Source organism: Cherax quadricarinatus, unplaced genomic scaffold, assembly GCF_038502225.1.
Source record: "Cherax quadricarinatus isolate ZL_2023a unplaced genomic scaffold, ASM3850222v1 Contig3070, whole genome shotgun sequence".
In the NCBI taxonomy this organism is placed as follows: domain Eukaryota; kingdom Metazoa; phylum Arthropoda; class Malacostraca; order Decapoda; family Parastacidae; genus Cherax; species Cherax quadricarinatus.
The window spans coordinates 6,064-19,681 of record NW_027198096.1 but is presented as its reverse complement, the minus strand read 5'-3'; the positions used below and the strand labels follow the sequence as shown (position 1 = coordinate 19,681).

General features: G+C 42.7%; 1 protein-coding gene across 2 annotated transcripts in view; it reads right to left on the bottom strand.

Moving 5' to 3' along the window:
• Positions 1 to 13,618, bottom strand: part of LOC128705209 (BTB/POZ domain-containing protein 6-B-like) — an 18,829-nt gene extending 5,211 nt beyond the window's left edge. The window contains exons 1-2 of one of the 2 annotated variants that reach the window (XM_070081546.1): positions 13,554 to 13,618; positions 12,989 to 13,178 (exon numbers count right to left, since the gene is read on the bottom strand). In XM_070081546.1, coding sequence (XP_069937647.1) covers positions 12,989 to 13,168 — 180 coding nt within the window. In that variant the 5' untranslated portion in view covers positions 13,169 to 13,178; positions 13,554 to 13,618. The remainder of the gene's footprint in view (positions 1 to 12,988; positions 13,179 to 13,553) is intronic. The other variant, XM_070081547.1, reaches the window with a different exon arrangement.

Genomic DNA, 13,618 nt, shown 5'->3' with positions numbered 1-13,618 from the left:
TACCCTGACTTTGCTCACTGTAAGTGAAGCATTGCGTGTGTGTGACTTAATTCATATCTGCATCAATGGTTGATTACGACTGTGATCAGATATGAACATGTAAGTTGTTCAGCGGCTGTTCCTGAACCCATTTTGTACCTCTAATCTTTTGACTATCTCCCAAACCATGGGTATGGTGTGCGTAATACTGATACTAAACTAAACTCTTTACCAAACCCTACCGGGCAAGACACAATGGAAAAAAGTCACTTTGTTTGTCTTTTAATAACAAAAAAGGCCTTTTCTAGGTTATTCTAGTAATTTACCATATGTATGATAATTATACTTGTGTGGCTATGCCTATATAAATTTACTTCTGGCTACATCATTACAAATTTTAGTTATTACATATACGATAATTACTTCTCAATACTATATGCTGATTCAAATTCAAGAAAAAGTGGCTCGTTACCACTTAACACATTCAACATAATTAAGATAAGATAAGATTTCGTTCGGATTTTGAACCCCTGGGGGTTAGCCACCCAGGATAACCCAAGAAAGTCAGTGCGTCATCGAGGACTGTCTAACTTATTTCCATTGGGGTCCTTAATCTTGTCCCCCAGGATGCGACCCACACCAGTCGACTAACACCCAGGTACCTATTTGCTGCTAGGTGAACAGGACAACAGGTGTAAGGAAACGTGTCGAAATGTTTCCACCCTCGGGAATCGAACCCGGGCCCTCCGTGTGTGAAGCGGGAGCTTTAGCCACCAGGCCACCGGGCCACCGGATTTGTATTCTCTTGAAAACACAATTCATTCATCATGTTAATACAAGACTTAATTGCAGTCTGATGATTTGAGATATCTTATAATTAAAAATGAAGTGTTTTGCCATATCCTGTGAGAATTTTATGGAGATGTCTCAAAGGTTGGATATTTGGTCACTAAGATATATGCTCTAGTGTATGGCCCTGTCTCTGTCCACACACTTTGTATTTTATGTCACTGATATCTCCATACAAACCGTACTGCCAGAGATACTTATATTCTAGCAGTAACACCAGTATTGCCAGAGATACTTATATTCTAGCAGTAACACCAGTACTGCCAGAGATACTTATATTCTAGCAGTAACACCAGTACTGCCAGAGATACTTATATTCTAGCAGTAACACCAGTACTGTCAGAGATACTTATATTCTAGCAGTAACACCAGTACTGCCAGAGATACTTATATTCTAGCAGTAACACCAGTACTGCCAGAGATACTTATATTCTAGCAGTAACACCAGTACTGCCAGAGATACTTATATTCTAGCAGTAACACCAGTATTGCCAGAGATACTTATATTCTAGCAGTAACACCAGTACTGCCAGAGATACTTATATTCTAGCAGTAACACCAGTACTGCCAGAGATACTTATATTCTAGCAGTAACACCAGTACTGCCAGAGATACTTATATTCTAGCAGTAACACCAGTACTGCCAGAGATACTTATATTCTAGCAGTAACACCAGTATTGCCAGAGATACTTATATTCTAGCAGTAACACCAGTACTGCCAGAGATACTTATATTCTAGCAGTAACACCAGTACTGCCAGAGATACTTATATTCTAGCAGTAACACCAGTACTGCCAGAGATACTTATATTCTAGCAGTAACACCAGTACTGCCAGAGATACTTATATTCTAGCAGTAACACCAGTACTGCCAGAGATACTTATATTCTAGCAGTAACACCAGTACTGCCAGAGATACTTATATTCTAGCAGTAACACCAGTACTGCCAGAGATACTTATATTCTAGCAGTAACACCAGTACTGCCACAGATACTTATATTCTAGCAGTAACACCAGTACTGCCAGAGATACTTATATTCTAGCAGTAACACCAGTACTGCCACAGATACTTATATTCTAGCAGTAACACCAGTACTGCCAGAGATACTTATATTCTAGCAGTAACACCAGTACTGCCAGAGATACTTATATTCTAGCAGTAACACCAGTACTGCCAGAGATACTTATATTCTAGCAGTAACACCAGTACTGCCAGAGATACTTATATTCTAGCAGTAACACCAGTACTGCCAGAGATACTTATATTCTAGCAGTAACACCAGTACTGCCACAGATACTTATATTCTAGCAGTAACACCAGTACTGCCAGAGATACTTATATTCTAGCAGTAACACCAGTACTGCCAGAGATACTTATATTCTAGCAGTAACACCAGTACTGCCAGAGATACTTATATTCTAGCAGTAACACCAGTACTGCCACAGATACTTATATTCTAGCAGTAACACCAGTACTGCCACAGATACTTATATTCTAGCAGTAACACCAGTACTGCCAGAGATACTTATATTCTAGCAGTAACACCAGTACTGCCAGAGATACTTATATTCTAGCAGTAACACCAGTACTGCCAGAGATACTTATATTCTAGCAGTAACACCAGTACTGCCAGAGATACTTATATTCTAGCAGTAACACCAGTACTGCCACAGATACTTATATTCTAGCAGTAACACCAGTACTGCCAGAGATACTTATATTCTAGCAGTAACACCAGTACTGCCAGAGATACTTATATTCTAGCAGTAACACCAGTACTGCCAGAGATACTTATATTCTAGCAGTAACACCAGTACTGCCAGAGATACTTATATTCTAGCAGTAACACCAGTACTGCCAGAGATACTTATATTCTAGCAGTAACACCAGTACTGCCAGATATACTTATATTCTAGCAGTAACACCAGTACTGACACAGATACTTATATTCTAGCAGTAACACCAGTACTGCCAGAGATACTTATATTCTAGCAGTAACACCAGTACTGCCAGAGATACTTATATTCTAGCAGTAACACCAGTACTGCCAGAGATACTTATATTCTAGCAGTAACACCAGTATTGCCAGAGATACTTATATTCTAGCAGTAACACCAGTATTGCCAGAGATACTTATATTCTAGCAGTAACACCAGTATTGCCAGAGATACTTATATTCTAGCAGTAACACCAGTACTGCCAGAGATACTTATATTCTAGCAGTAACACCAGTACTGCCAGAGATACTTATATTCTAGCAGTAACACCAGTACTGCCAGAGATACTTATATTCTAGCAGTAACACCAGTACTGCCAGAGATACTTATATTCTAGCAGTAACACCAGTACTGCCAGAGATACTTATATTCTAGCAGTAACACCAGTATTGCCAGAGATACTTATATTCTAGCAGTAACACCAGTATTGCCAGAGATACTTATATTCTAGCAGTAACACAAGTATTGCCAGAGATACTTATATTCTAGCAGTAACACCAGTACTGCGAGAGATACTTATATTCTAGCAGTAACACCAGTACTGCCAGAGATACTTATATTCTAGCAGTAACACCAGTACTGCCAGAGATACTTATATTCTAGCAGTAACACCAGTACTGCCAGAGATACTTATATTCTAGCAGTAACACCAGTATTGCTCCAGAGATACTTATATTCTAGCAGTAACACCAGTATTGCCAGAGATACTTATATTCTAGCAGTAACACCAGTATTGCCAGAGATACTTATATTCTAGCAGTAACACCAGTACTGCCAGAGATACTTATATTCTAGCAGTAACACCAGTACTGCCAGAGATACTTATATTCTAGCAGTAACACCAGTACTGCCAGAGATACTTATATTCTAGCAGTAACACCAGTACTGCCAGAGATACTTATATTCTAGCAGTAACACCAGTACTGCCAGAGATACTTATATTCTAGCAGTAACACCAGTATTGCCAGAGATACTTATATTCTAGCAGTAACACCAGTATTGCCAGAGATACTTATATTCTAGCAGTAACACCAGTATTGCCAGAGATACTTATATTCTAGCAGTAACACCAGTACTGCCAGAGATACTTATATTCTAGCAGTAACACCAGTACTGCCAGAGATACTTATATTCTAGCAGTAACACCAGTACTGCCAGAGCAACGCCCCCGCGGCCCGGTCTGAGACCAGGCCTCCTGGTGGATCAGAGCCTGATCAACCAGGCTGTTGCTGCTGGCTGCACGCAAACCAACATACGAGCCACAGCCCGGCTGATCCGGAACTGACTTTAGGTGCTTGTCCAGTGCCAGCTTGAAGACTGCCAGGGGTCTGTTGGTAATCCCCCTTATGTGTGCTGGGAGGCAGTTGAACAGTCTCGGGCCCCTGACACTTATTGTATGGTCTCTTAACGTGCTAGTGACACCCCTGCTTTTCATTGGGGGGATGGTGCATCGTCTGCCAAGTCTTTTGCTTTCGTAGTGAGTGATTTTCGTGTGCAAGTTCGGTACTAGTCCCTCTAGGATTTTCCAGGTGTATATAATCATGTATCTCTCCCTCCTGCGTTCCAGGGAATACAGGTTTAGGAACCTCAAGCGCTCCCAATAATTGAGGTGTTTTATCTCCGTTATGCGCGCCGTGAAAGTTCTCTGTACATTTTCTAGGTCGGCAATTTCACCTGCCTTGAAAGGTGCTGTTAGTGTGCAGCAATATTCCAGCCTAGATAGAACAAGTGACCTGAAGAGTGTCATCATGGGCTTGGCCTCCCTAGTTTTGAAGGTTCTCATTATCCATCCTGTCATTTTTCTAGCAGATGCGATTGATACAATGTTATGGTCCTTGAAGGTGAGATCCTCCGACATGATCACTCCCAGGTCTTTGACGTTGGTGTTTCGCTCTATTTTGTGGCCAGAATTTGTTTTGTACTCTGATGAAGATTTAATTTCCTCATGTTTACCATATCTGAGTAATTGAAATTTCTCATCGTTGAACTTCATATTGTTTTCTGCAGCCCACTGAAAGATTTGGTTGATGTCTGCCTGGAGCTTTGCAGTGTCTGCAATGGAAGACACTGTCATGCAGATTCGGGTGTCATCTGCAAAGGAAGACACGGTGCTGTGGCTGACATCCTTGTCTATGTCGGATATAAGGATGAGGAACAAGATGGGAGCGAGTACTGTGCCTTGTGGAACAGAGCTTTTCACCGTAGCTGCCTCGGACTTTACTCTGTTGACGACTACTCTCTGTGTTCTGTTAGTGAGGAAATTATAGATCCATCGACCGACTTTTCCTGTTATTCCTTTAGCACGCATTTTGTGCGCTATTACGCCATGGTCACACTTGTCGAAGGCTTTTGCAAAGTCTGTATATATTACATCTGCATTCTTTTTGTCTTCTAGTGCATTTAGGACCTTGTCGTAGTGGTCCAATAGTTGAGACAGACAGGAGCGACCTGTTCTAAACCCATGTTGCCCTGGGTTGTGTAACTGATGGGTTTCTAGATGCGTGGTGATCTTGCTTCTTAGGACCCTTTCAAAGATTTTTATGATATGGGATGTTAGTGCTATTGGTCTGTAGTTCTTTGCTGTTGCTTTACTGCCCCCTTTGTGGAGTGGGGCTATGTCTGTTGTTTTTAGTAACTGTGGGACGACCCCCGTGTCCATGCTCCCTCTCCATAGGATGGAAAAGGCTCGTGATAGGGGCTTCTTGCAGTTCTTGATGAACACAGAGTTCCATGAGTCTGGCCCTGGGGCAGAGTGCATGGGCATGTCATTTATCGCCTGTTCGAAGTCATTTGGCGTCAGGATAACATCGGATAGGCTTGTGTTAATCAAATTTTGTGGCTCTCTCATAAAAAATTCATTTTGATCTTCGACTCTCAGTCTGGTTAGCGGCTTGCTAAAAACTGAGTCATATTGGGACTTGAGTAGCTCACTCATTTCCTTGCTGTCATCTGTGTAGGACCCATCTTGTTTAAGTAGGGGCCCAATACTGGACGTTGTTCTCGATTTTGATTTGGCATAGGAGAAGAAATACTTTGGGTTTCTTTCGATTTCATTTATGGCTTTTAGTTCTTCCCGCGATTCCTGACTCCTAAAGGATTCTTTTAGCTTAAGTTCGATGCTTGCTATTTCTCTGACCAGTGTCTCCCTACGCATTTCAGATATATTGACCTCTTTTAGCCGCTCTGTTATTCTTTTCCGTCGCCTGTAAAGGGAGCGCCTGTCTCTTTCTGTTTTACATCTACTCCTCCTTTTTCTTAGAGGAATAAGCCTTGTGCATACATCGAGTGCCACCGAGTTAATCTGTTCTAGGCATAAGTTGGGGTCTGTGTTGCTTAGTATATCTTCCCAGCTTATATCGGTTAGGACTTGGTTTACTTGGTCCCACTTTATGTTTTTGTTATTGAAGTTGAATTTGGTGAATGCTCCCTCGTGACTAATCTCATTATGTCGGTCTGGGGCTCCGCGCATACATGACTGAACCTCAATTATGTTGTGATCTGAGTATATTGTTTTTGATATGGTGATATTTCTTATCAGATCATCATTGTTAGTGAAGATGAGGTCTAGTGTATTCTCCAGTCTAGTAGGCTCTATTATTTGCTGGTTTAAATTGAATTTTGTGCAGAGATTTAAAAGCTCGTGTGAGTGTGAGTTTTCATCAGAGCTGCCTCCTGGTGTTATTACTGCAACAATATTATTTGCTATATTCCTCCATTTTAGGTGCCTTAAGTTGAAATCCCCCAGGAGCAAGATGTTGGGTGCAGGAGCTGGAAGATTTTCCAGACAGTGGTCAATTTTTAACAGCTGTTCCTGGAATTGCTGGGATGTTGCATCCGGAGGCTTGTAGACTACCACAATGACTAGGTTTTGGTTCTCGACCTTTACTGCTAAAACTTCCACTACATCATTTGAGGCATTTAGCAGTTCTGTGCAAACAAGTGACTCTGCAATGTACAGGCCAACCCCCCCCTTTTGCCTGTTCACTCTGTCACATCTGTATAGGTTGTAACCTGGGATCCATATTTCGTTGTCCAAGTGATCCTTTATGTGGGTCTCAGTGAAAGCCGCGAACATTGCCTTTGCCTCTGCAAGCAGTCCACGGATGAAAGGTATTTTGTTGTTTGTTGCTGGCTTTAGACCCTGTATATTTGCAAAGAAGAATGTTATCGGACTGGTGGTATTGTTGGTACTGGGGGGGGATTTTTTTTCCGGCATTAGTATCTGTATCTGTTGGTTTGGAGTGGAGGCCATCGACTGTGGTTCCACTCCAGGAATGACTGGATTTGGTGTACGATTTCTGCCATTTCCTGCCAGTTTTTTTTCCTTCCTGGCACTAAAAAACCTCTCCCTCTTGAGTGGCTGTGGCTACCCAGGTTTTCCCATGGCCTGGATGTTTTGTATCTTTTTGTCCCCTTTAGATGGTATGCCTGGCAATTTAAGTTATTACCTGGAGTTTACCTGGAGAGAGTTCCGGGGGTCAACGCCCCCGCGGCCCGGTCTGAGACCAGGCCTCCTGGTGGATCAGAGCCTGATCAACCAGGCTGTTGCTGCTGGCTGCACGCAAACCAACATACGAGCCACAGCCCGGCTGATCCGGAACTGACTTTAGGTGCTTGTCCAGTGCCAGCTTGAAGACTGCCAGGGGTCTGTTGGTAATCCCCCTTATGTGTGCTGGGAGGCAGTTGAACAGTCTCGGGCCCCTGACACTTATTGTATGGTCTCTTAACGTGCTAGTGACACCCCTGCTTTTCATTGGGGGGATGGTGCATCGTCTGCCAAGTCTTTTGCTTTCGTAGTGGGTGATTTTCGTGTGCAAGTTCGGTACTAGTCCCTCTAGGATTTTCCAGGTGTATATAATCATGTATCTCTCCCTCCTGCGTTCCAGGGAATACAGGTTTAGGAACCTCAAGCGCTCCCAATAATTGAGGTGTTTTATCTCCGTTATGCGCGCCGTGAAAGTTCTCTGTACATTTTCTAGGTCGGCAATTTCACCTGCCTTGAAAGGTGCTGTTAGTGTGCAGCAATATTCCAGCCTAGATAGAACAAGTGACCTGAAGAGTGTCATCATGGGCTTGGCCTCCCTAGTTTTGAAGGTTCTCATTATCCATCCTGTCATTTTTCTAGCAGATGCGATTGATACAATGTTATGGTCCTTGAAGGTGAGATCCTCCGACATGATCACTCCCAGGTCTTTGACGTTGGTGTTTCGCTCTATTTTGTGGCCAGAATTTGTTTTGTACTCTGATGAAGATTTAATTTCCTCATGTTTACCATATCTGAGTAATTGAAATTTCTCATCGTTGAACTTCATATTGTTTTCTGCAGCCCACTGAAAGATTTGGTTGATGTCTGCCTGGAGCTTTGCAGTGTCTGCAATGGAAGACACTGTCATGCAGATTCGGGTGTCATCTGCAAAGGAAGACACGGTGCTGTGGCTGACATCCTTGTCTATGTCGGATATAAGGATGAGGAACAAGATGGGAGCGAGTACTGTGCCTTGTGGAACAGAGCTTTTCACCGTAGCTGCCTCGGACTTTACTCTGTTGACGACTACTCTCTGTGTTCTGTTAGTGAGGAAATTATAGATCCATCGACCGACTTTTCCTGTTATTCCTTTAGCACGCATTTTGTGCGCTATTACGCCATGGTCACACTTGTCGAAGGCTTTTGCAAAGTCTGTATATATTACATCTGCATTCTTTTTGTCTTCTAGTGCATTTAGGACCTTGTCGTAGTGGTCCAATAGTTGAGACAGACAGGAGCGACCTGTTCTAAACCCATGTTGCCCTGGGTTGTGTAACTGATGGGTTTCTAGATGCGTGGTGATCTTGCTTCTTAGGACCCTTTCAAAGATTTTTATGATATGGGATGTTAGTGCTATTGGTCTGTAGTTCTTTGCTGTTGCTTTACTGCCCCCTTTGTGGAGTGGGGCTATGTCTGTTGTTTTTAGTAACTGTGGGACGACCCCCGTGTCCATGCTCCCTCTCCATAGGATGGAAAAGGCTCGTGATAGGGGCTTCTTGCAGTTCTTGATGAACACAGAGTTCCATGAGTCTGGCCCTGGGGCAGAGTGCATGGGCATGTCATTTATCGCCTGTTCGAAGTCATTTGGCGTCAGGATAACATCGGATAGGCTTGTGTTAATCAAATTTTGTGGCTCTCTCATAAAAAATTCATTTTGATCTTCGACTCTCAGTCTGGTTAGCGGCTTGCTAAAAACTGAGTCATATTGGGACTTGAGTAGCTCACTCATTTCCTTGTTGTCATCTGTGTAGGACCCATCTTGTTTAAGTAGGGGCCCAATACTGGACGTTGTTCTCGATTTTGATTTGGCATAGGAGAAGAAATACTTTGGGTTTCTTTCGATTTCATTTATGGCTTTTAGTTCTTCCCGCGATTCCTGACTCCTAAAGGATTCTTTTAGCTTAAGTTCGATGCTTGCTATTTCTCTGACCAGTGTCTCCCTACGCATTTCAGATATATTGACCTCTTTTAGCCGCTCTGTTATTCTTTTCCGTCGCCTGTAAAGGGAGCGCCTGTCTCTTTCTGTTTTACATCTACTCCTCCTTTTTCTTAGAGGAATAAGCCTTGTGCATACATCGAGTGCTACCGAGTTAATCTGTTCTAGGCATAAGTTGGGGTCTGTGTTGCTTAGTATATCTTCCCAGCTTATATCGGTTAGGACTTGGTTTACTTGGTCCCACTTTATGTTTTTGTTATTGAAGTTGAATTTGGTGAATGCTCCCTCGTGACTAATCTCATTATGTCGGTCTGGGGCTCCGCGCATACATGACTGAACCTCAATTATGTTGTGATCTGAGTATATTGTTTTTGATATGGTGATATTTCTTATCAGATCATCATTGTTAGTGAAGATGAGGTCTAGTGTATTCTCCAGTCTAGTAGGCTCTATTATTTGCTGGTTTAAATTGAATTTTGTGCAGAGATTTAAAAGCTCGCGTGAGTGTGAGTTTTCATCAGAGCTGCCTCCTGGTGTTATTACTGCAACAATATTATTTGCTATATTCCTCCATTTTAGGTGCCTTAAGTTGAAATCCCCCAGGAGCAAGATGTTGGGTGCAGGAGCTGGAAGGTTTTCCAGACAGTGGTCAATTTTTAACAGCTGTTCCTGGAATTGCTGGGATGTTGCATCCGGAGGCTTGTAGACTATCACAATGACTAGGTTTTGGTTCTCGACCTTTACTGCTAAAACTTCCACTACATCATTTGAGGCATTTAGCAGTTCTGTGCAAACAAGTGACTCTGCAATGTACAGGCCAACCCCCCCCTTTTGCCTGTTCACTCTGTCACATCTGTATAGGTTGTAACCTGGGATCCATATTTCGTTGTCCAAGTGATCCTTTATGTGGGTCTCAGTGAAAGCCGCGAACATTGCCTTTGCCTCTGCAAGCAGTCCACGGATGAAAGGTATTTTGTTGTTTGTTGCTGGCTTTAGACCCTGTATATTTGCAAAGAAGAATGTTATCGGACTGGTGGTATTGTTGGTACTGGGGGGGGATTTTTTTTCCGGCATTAGTATCTGTATCTGTTGGTTTGGAGTGGAGGCCATCGACTGTGGTTCCACTCCAGGAATGACTGGATTTGGTGTACGATTTCTGCCATTTCCTGCCAGTTTTTTTTCCTTCCTGGCACTAAAAAACCTCTCCCTCTTGAGTGGCTGTGGCTACCCAGGTTTTCCCATGGCCTGGATGTTTTGTATCTTTTTGTCCCCTTTAGATGGTATGCCTGGCAATTTAAGTTATAGCACAGTCTTTCCTGTACTGAAGAGGTACACAGTTCAGGGTGAAAAAGCTTACAGGAAGGGAGTTTGCATTTTCCTGTTGTCATATGGGCATGGCATTTCCTAGGGTGGTCATAGTTGCACGTCCCATCTGTTTTTCCAGATTTCCCATGCCAGCAGATACCGAGTGCATAGTATGTGCACAGGCTTGGTTTCCGTTTGCCTTGGGTTTCTGTGACTGTATTCCCTGTTGGTGCATGTTTCCCTGTCTTACTTCTATCCTCCCTAGCACCAACAATGGAGCTCCCACCATTTGTTTTTGGTAATATATCCTCACTATTGCTAGTGGAGTCCTCTTGTTTGCTATTTCCTGCGGTATTTCTAGTTTGCAATATTGGTTTTATCTTATCTTTGACTACACTTGTTTCCCTACTATGGCTCCTGTCCCCTATGAGGTCATTCATATGTATTCCTTCCTGCGTATAATTCCCGACTACCTGGACAAAATCTCCAGCTTCACCATTACTGTCTCCCAGGACAGCATCTCCAGCTTCCCCATTACTGTCTCCCAGGACAGCATCTCCAGCTTCACCATTACTGTCTCCCAGGACAGCACCTCCAGCTTCACCATTACTGTCTCCCAGGACAGCACCTCCAGCTTCCCCATTACTGTCTCCCAGGACAGCACTATCAGCCCCCCATTTACTGACTACCAGGACATCATCTCCAGCCTTACAGTTTCTGACTACATGGCCAGTATCAAGGGCAGTACCATTCAGCCCGGACTTTTTATGTTCCCATCTGTTGTAGAAAGCTTCCAGGTTTTCTATGAAAGCAGCTTTGATGTTGACCTCTTTTAATACCCTTGTGATTTTAGTCCACAGATTTATCTCATTTGGGCATACCCAAAAACACTTCCCTGTTTTAATACTGCTTGTAGCTAGTTCTTGGATATCTGCACAAGGGGCGTGACACCAATTTCCACAGAAATGACAATTTATGCATGTGGAAGCCCGTTTGTTTGACTGACCACAGACTACACACAGCTTCATAATGATTTGAATGGTTGATTTACTGCAATTCTACTAGCAACCTCTTGAATATTCTATTAATAACCTGCTAGGTGGTGCACAACGAAACCGTTTGAAACCAGTCCAGGGTTCGGACCAGTCAAGGGTTCGGACCAGTCAAGGGTTCGGACCAGTCAAGGGTTCGGACCAGTCTATCTGATCTGATCAGTGGGTCACTTATTTAAACCATACTGGTCGGTGATTTGAGCTAACACATGAAGGATCTACTGGAAATTATCTACCCGAGTAATATGTGATTTGATTGATACAAAAGTATAACTTGCGTGTTGAAGAGCCGGTGACTGCTGGCACTCCTACAATGACGAACGGTCGAGCCTCCACCTTTGTTTATCAATCGCTGTATCTAGCTTCTCTATTTTTTTTTTTTTTTTTCCGTCTCCACCACAATAAATGCTATATTATCACTATAGTTGACTGGTGCAAATTTTGGAGGAAGGGCGCTTTTTCTGTAGTAATAATTGCTTCTCGTTGTGTATATTGCGACCGCTGGTAACTACAGGTTATATGAAATTCACAGTAACGTCTGGTATTTCAAGAAAAAGAAACTAATGAAAGTCACTCCACTCCACTAAGTACCATTATAATACTGGTTAGTTGCTACTACAACACTGTATTCTGCTATTCACTGGTATCACTAGATTATATGCGAGTACACTAGCAGGCCAGGAAGATTATTAAAAACACATAGCATTAGAAATCTTCCTTATGAAGAAAGATTGAAGTCTCTTAAATTACATTCACTTGTTAGATGAAGAATGAGGGGAGACATGATCGAAGTGTATAAGTGGAAGATGAGGCCAATATGGGCCAACAGGCCTACTGCATTGTTCCTCCTTTGTTCTTATTTAATGCAAGTTCAGCTAAATGATCAACTTATCAGGTTCCTGGTGGCCTATGGCAGAGAAAATCCACAATAACTTAAATTTAATTCCTTAATAATTTGTGTATATCTGTTCGTAGCTTCAGTCACCAGCATGCTAAGTAATTAAGTTTATTCAGGTACAGGTACACATAAATACAGTTACATAAATGCATATGTGTAGATTACCTGGATACCTGGAGTTTACCTGGAGAGAGTTTCGGGGGTCAACGCCCAGGATAACTCAAAATAAAGTGAAAGTGACTTATTTCCACTGGGTTCCTTGCTACATTCAGATCTCAGGCTACTTAGAGCAAGTAATAAAAACAGTTAAACTGTCTTTAGTCGCGGTTTCCACAAGTTTGAGAGGAACAAGGTAAACAGTTCAGTTTTGTGTCATGTCCACCTGAGCTCAATACGGTGTACGCTGCTCAGTGGCCCTATATACCAACATCAAGAAAATTTTGACCTGTATGATGTCATGGTGGCCCGGGAAGGTGATAGTCAGGTCAGACAGGTGTCCAGAGTGCCTCAGGTATGCCAGACGCTCCCCAGGTGTAGCCAGGTGGCACTGCCACTGACTCCCACTTGACACCCGCCGCCCACCTGTCGATCGCCGCCCATCTAACGGCCGCCCATCTTCCGTCATCCTGAAATAACTACGTTAGCTTTTATTCAGGTTCAGTACACATATTTGCAGTTTTTTACAATTGTCTTATTTAAGTCATTTACGTGCACATAAACCTAACTAACCATACCATTAATAACACCAACATATTACTTCTACTATTACAGTACTACCACTACTATACTACTACTACTATTGTACTACTACTACTACTATTACTACTACGTGGTTGGAGAGACCTTTACCAACATCAAGGAAGAAAATATTTAGGCATCACAGCAACATTCTTCTAGCTCTCACATTTACCAAGAACATTCCACCAACTCAGCACAACCTGATAAACATAATTTCTTACGTATGTTGGCGAAAGTTACAGACTTGCGAATATACTAACACTTGTAAATACCTGCGAGAGGCGGGAGATATAAGGAAGGAGCCAGAGAGTATACTGAGTATACTCGCCTCTTCTGA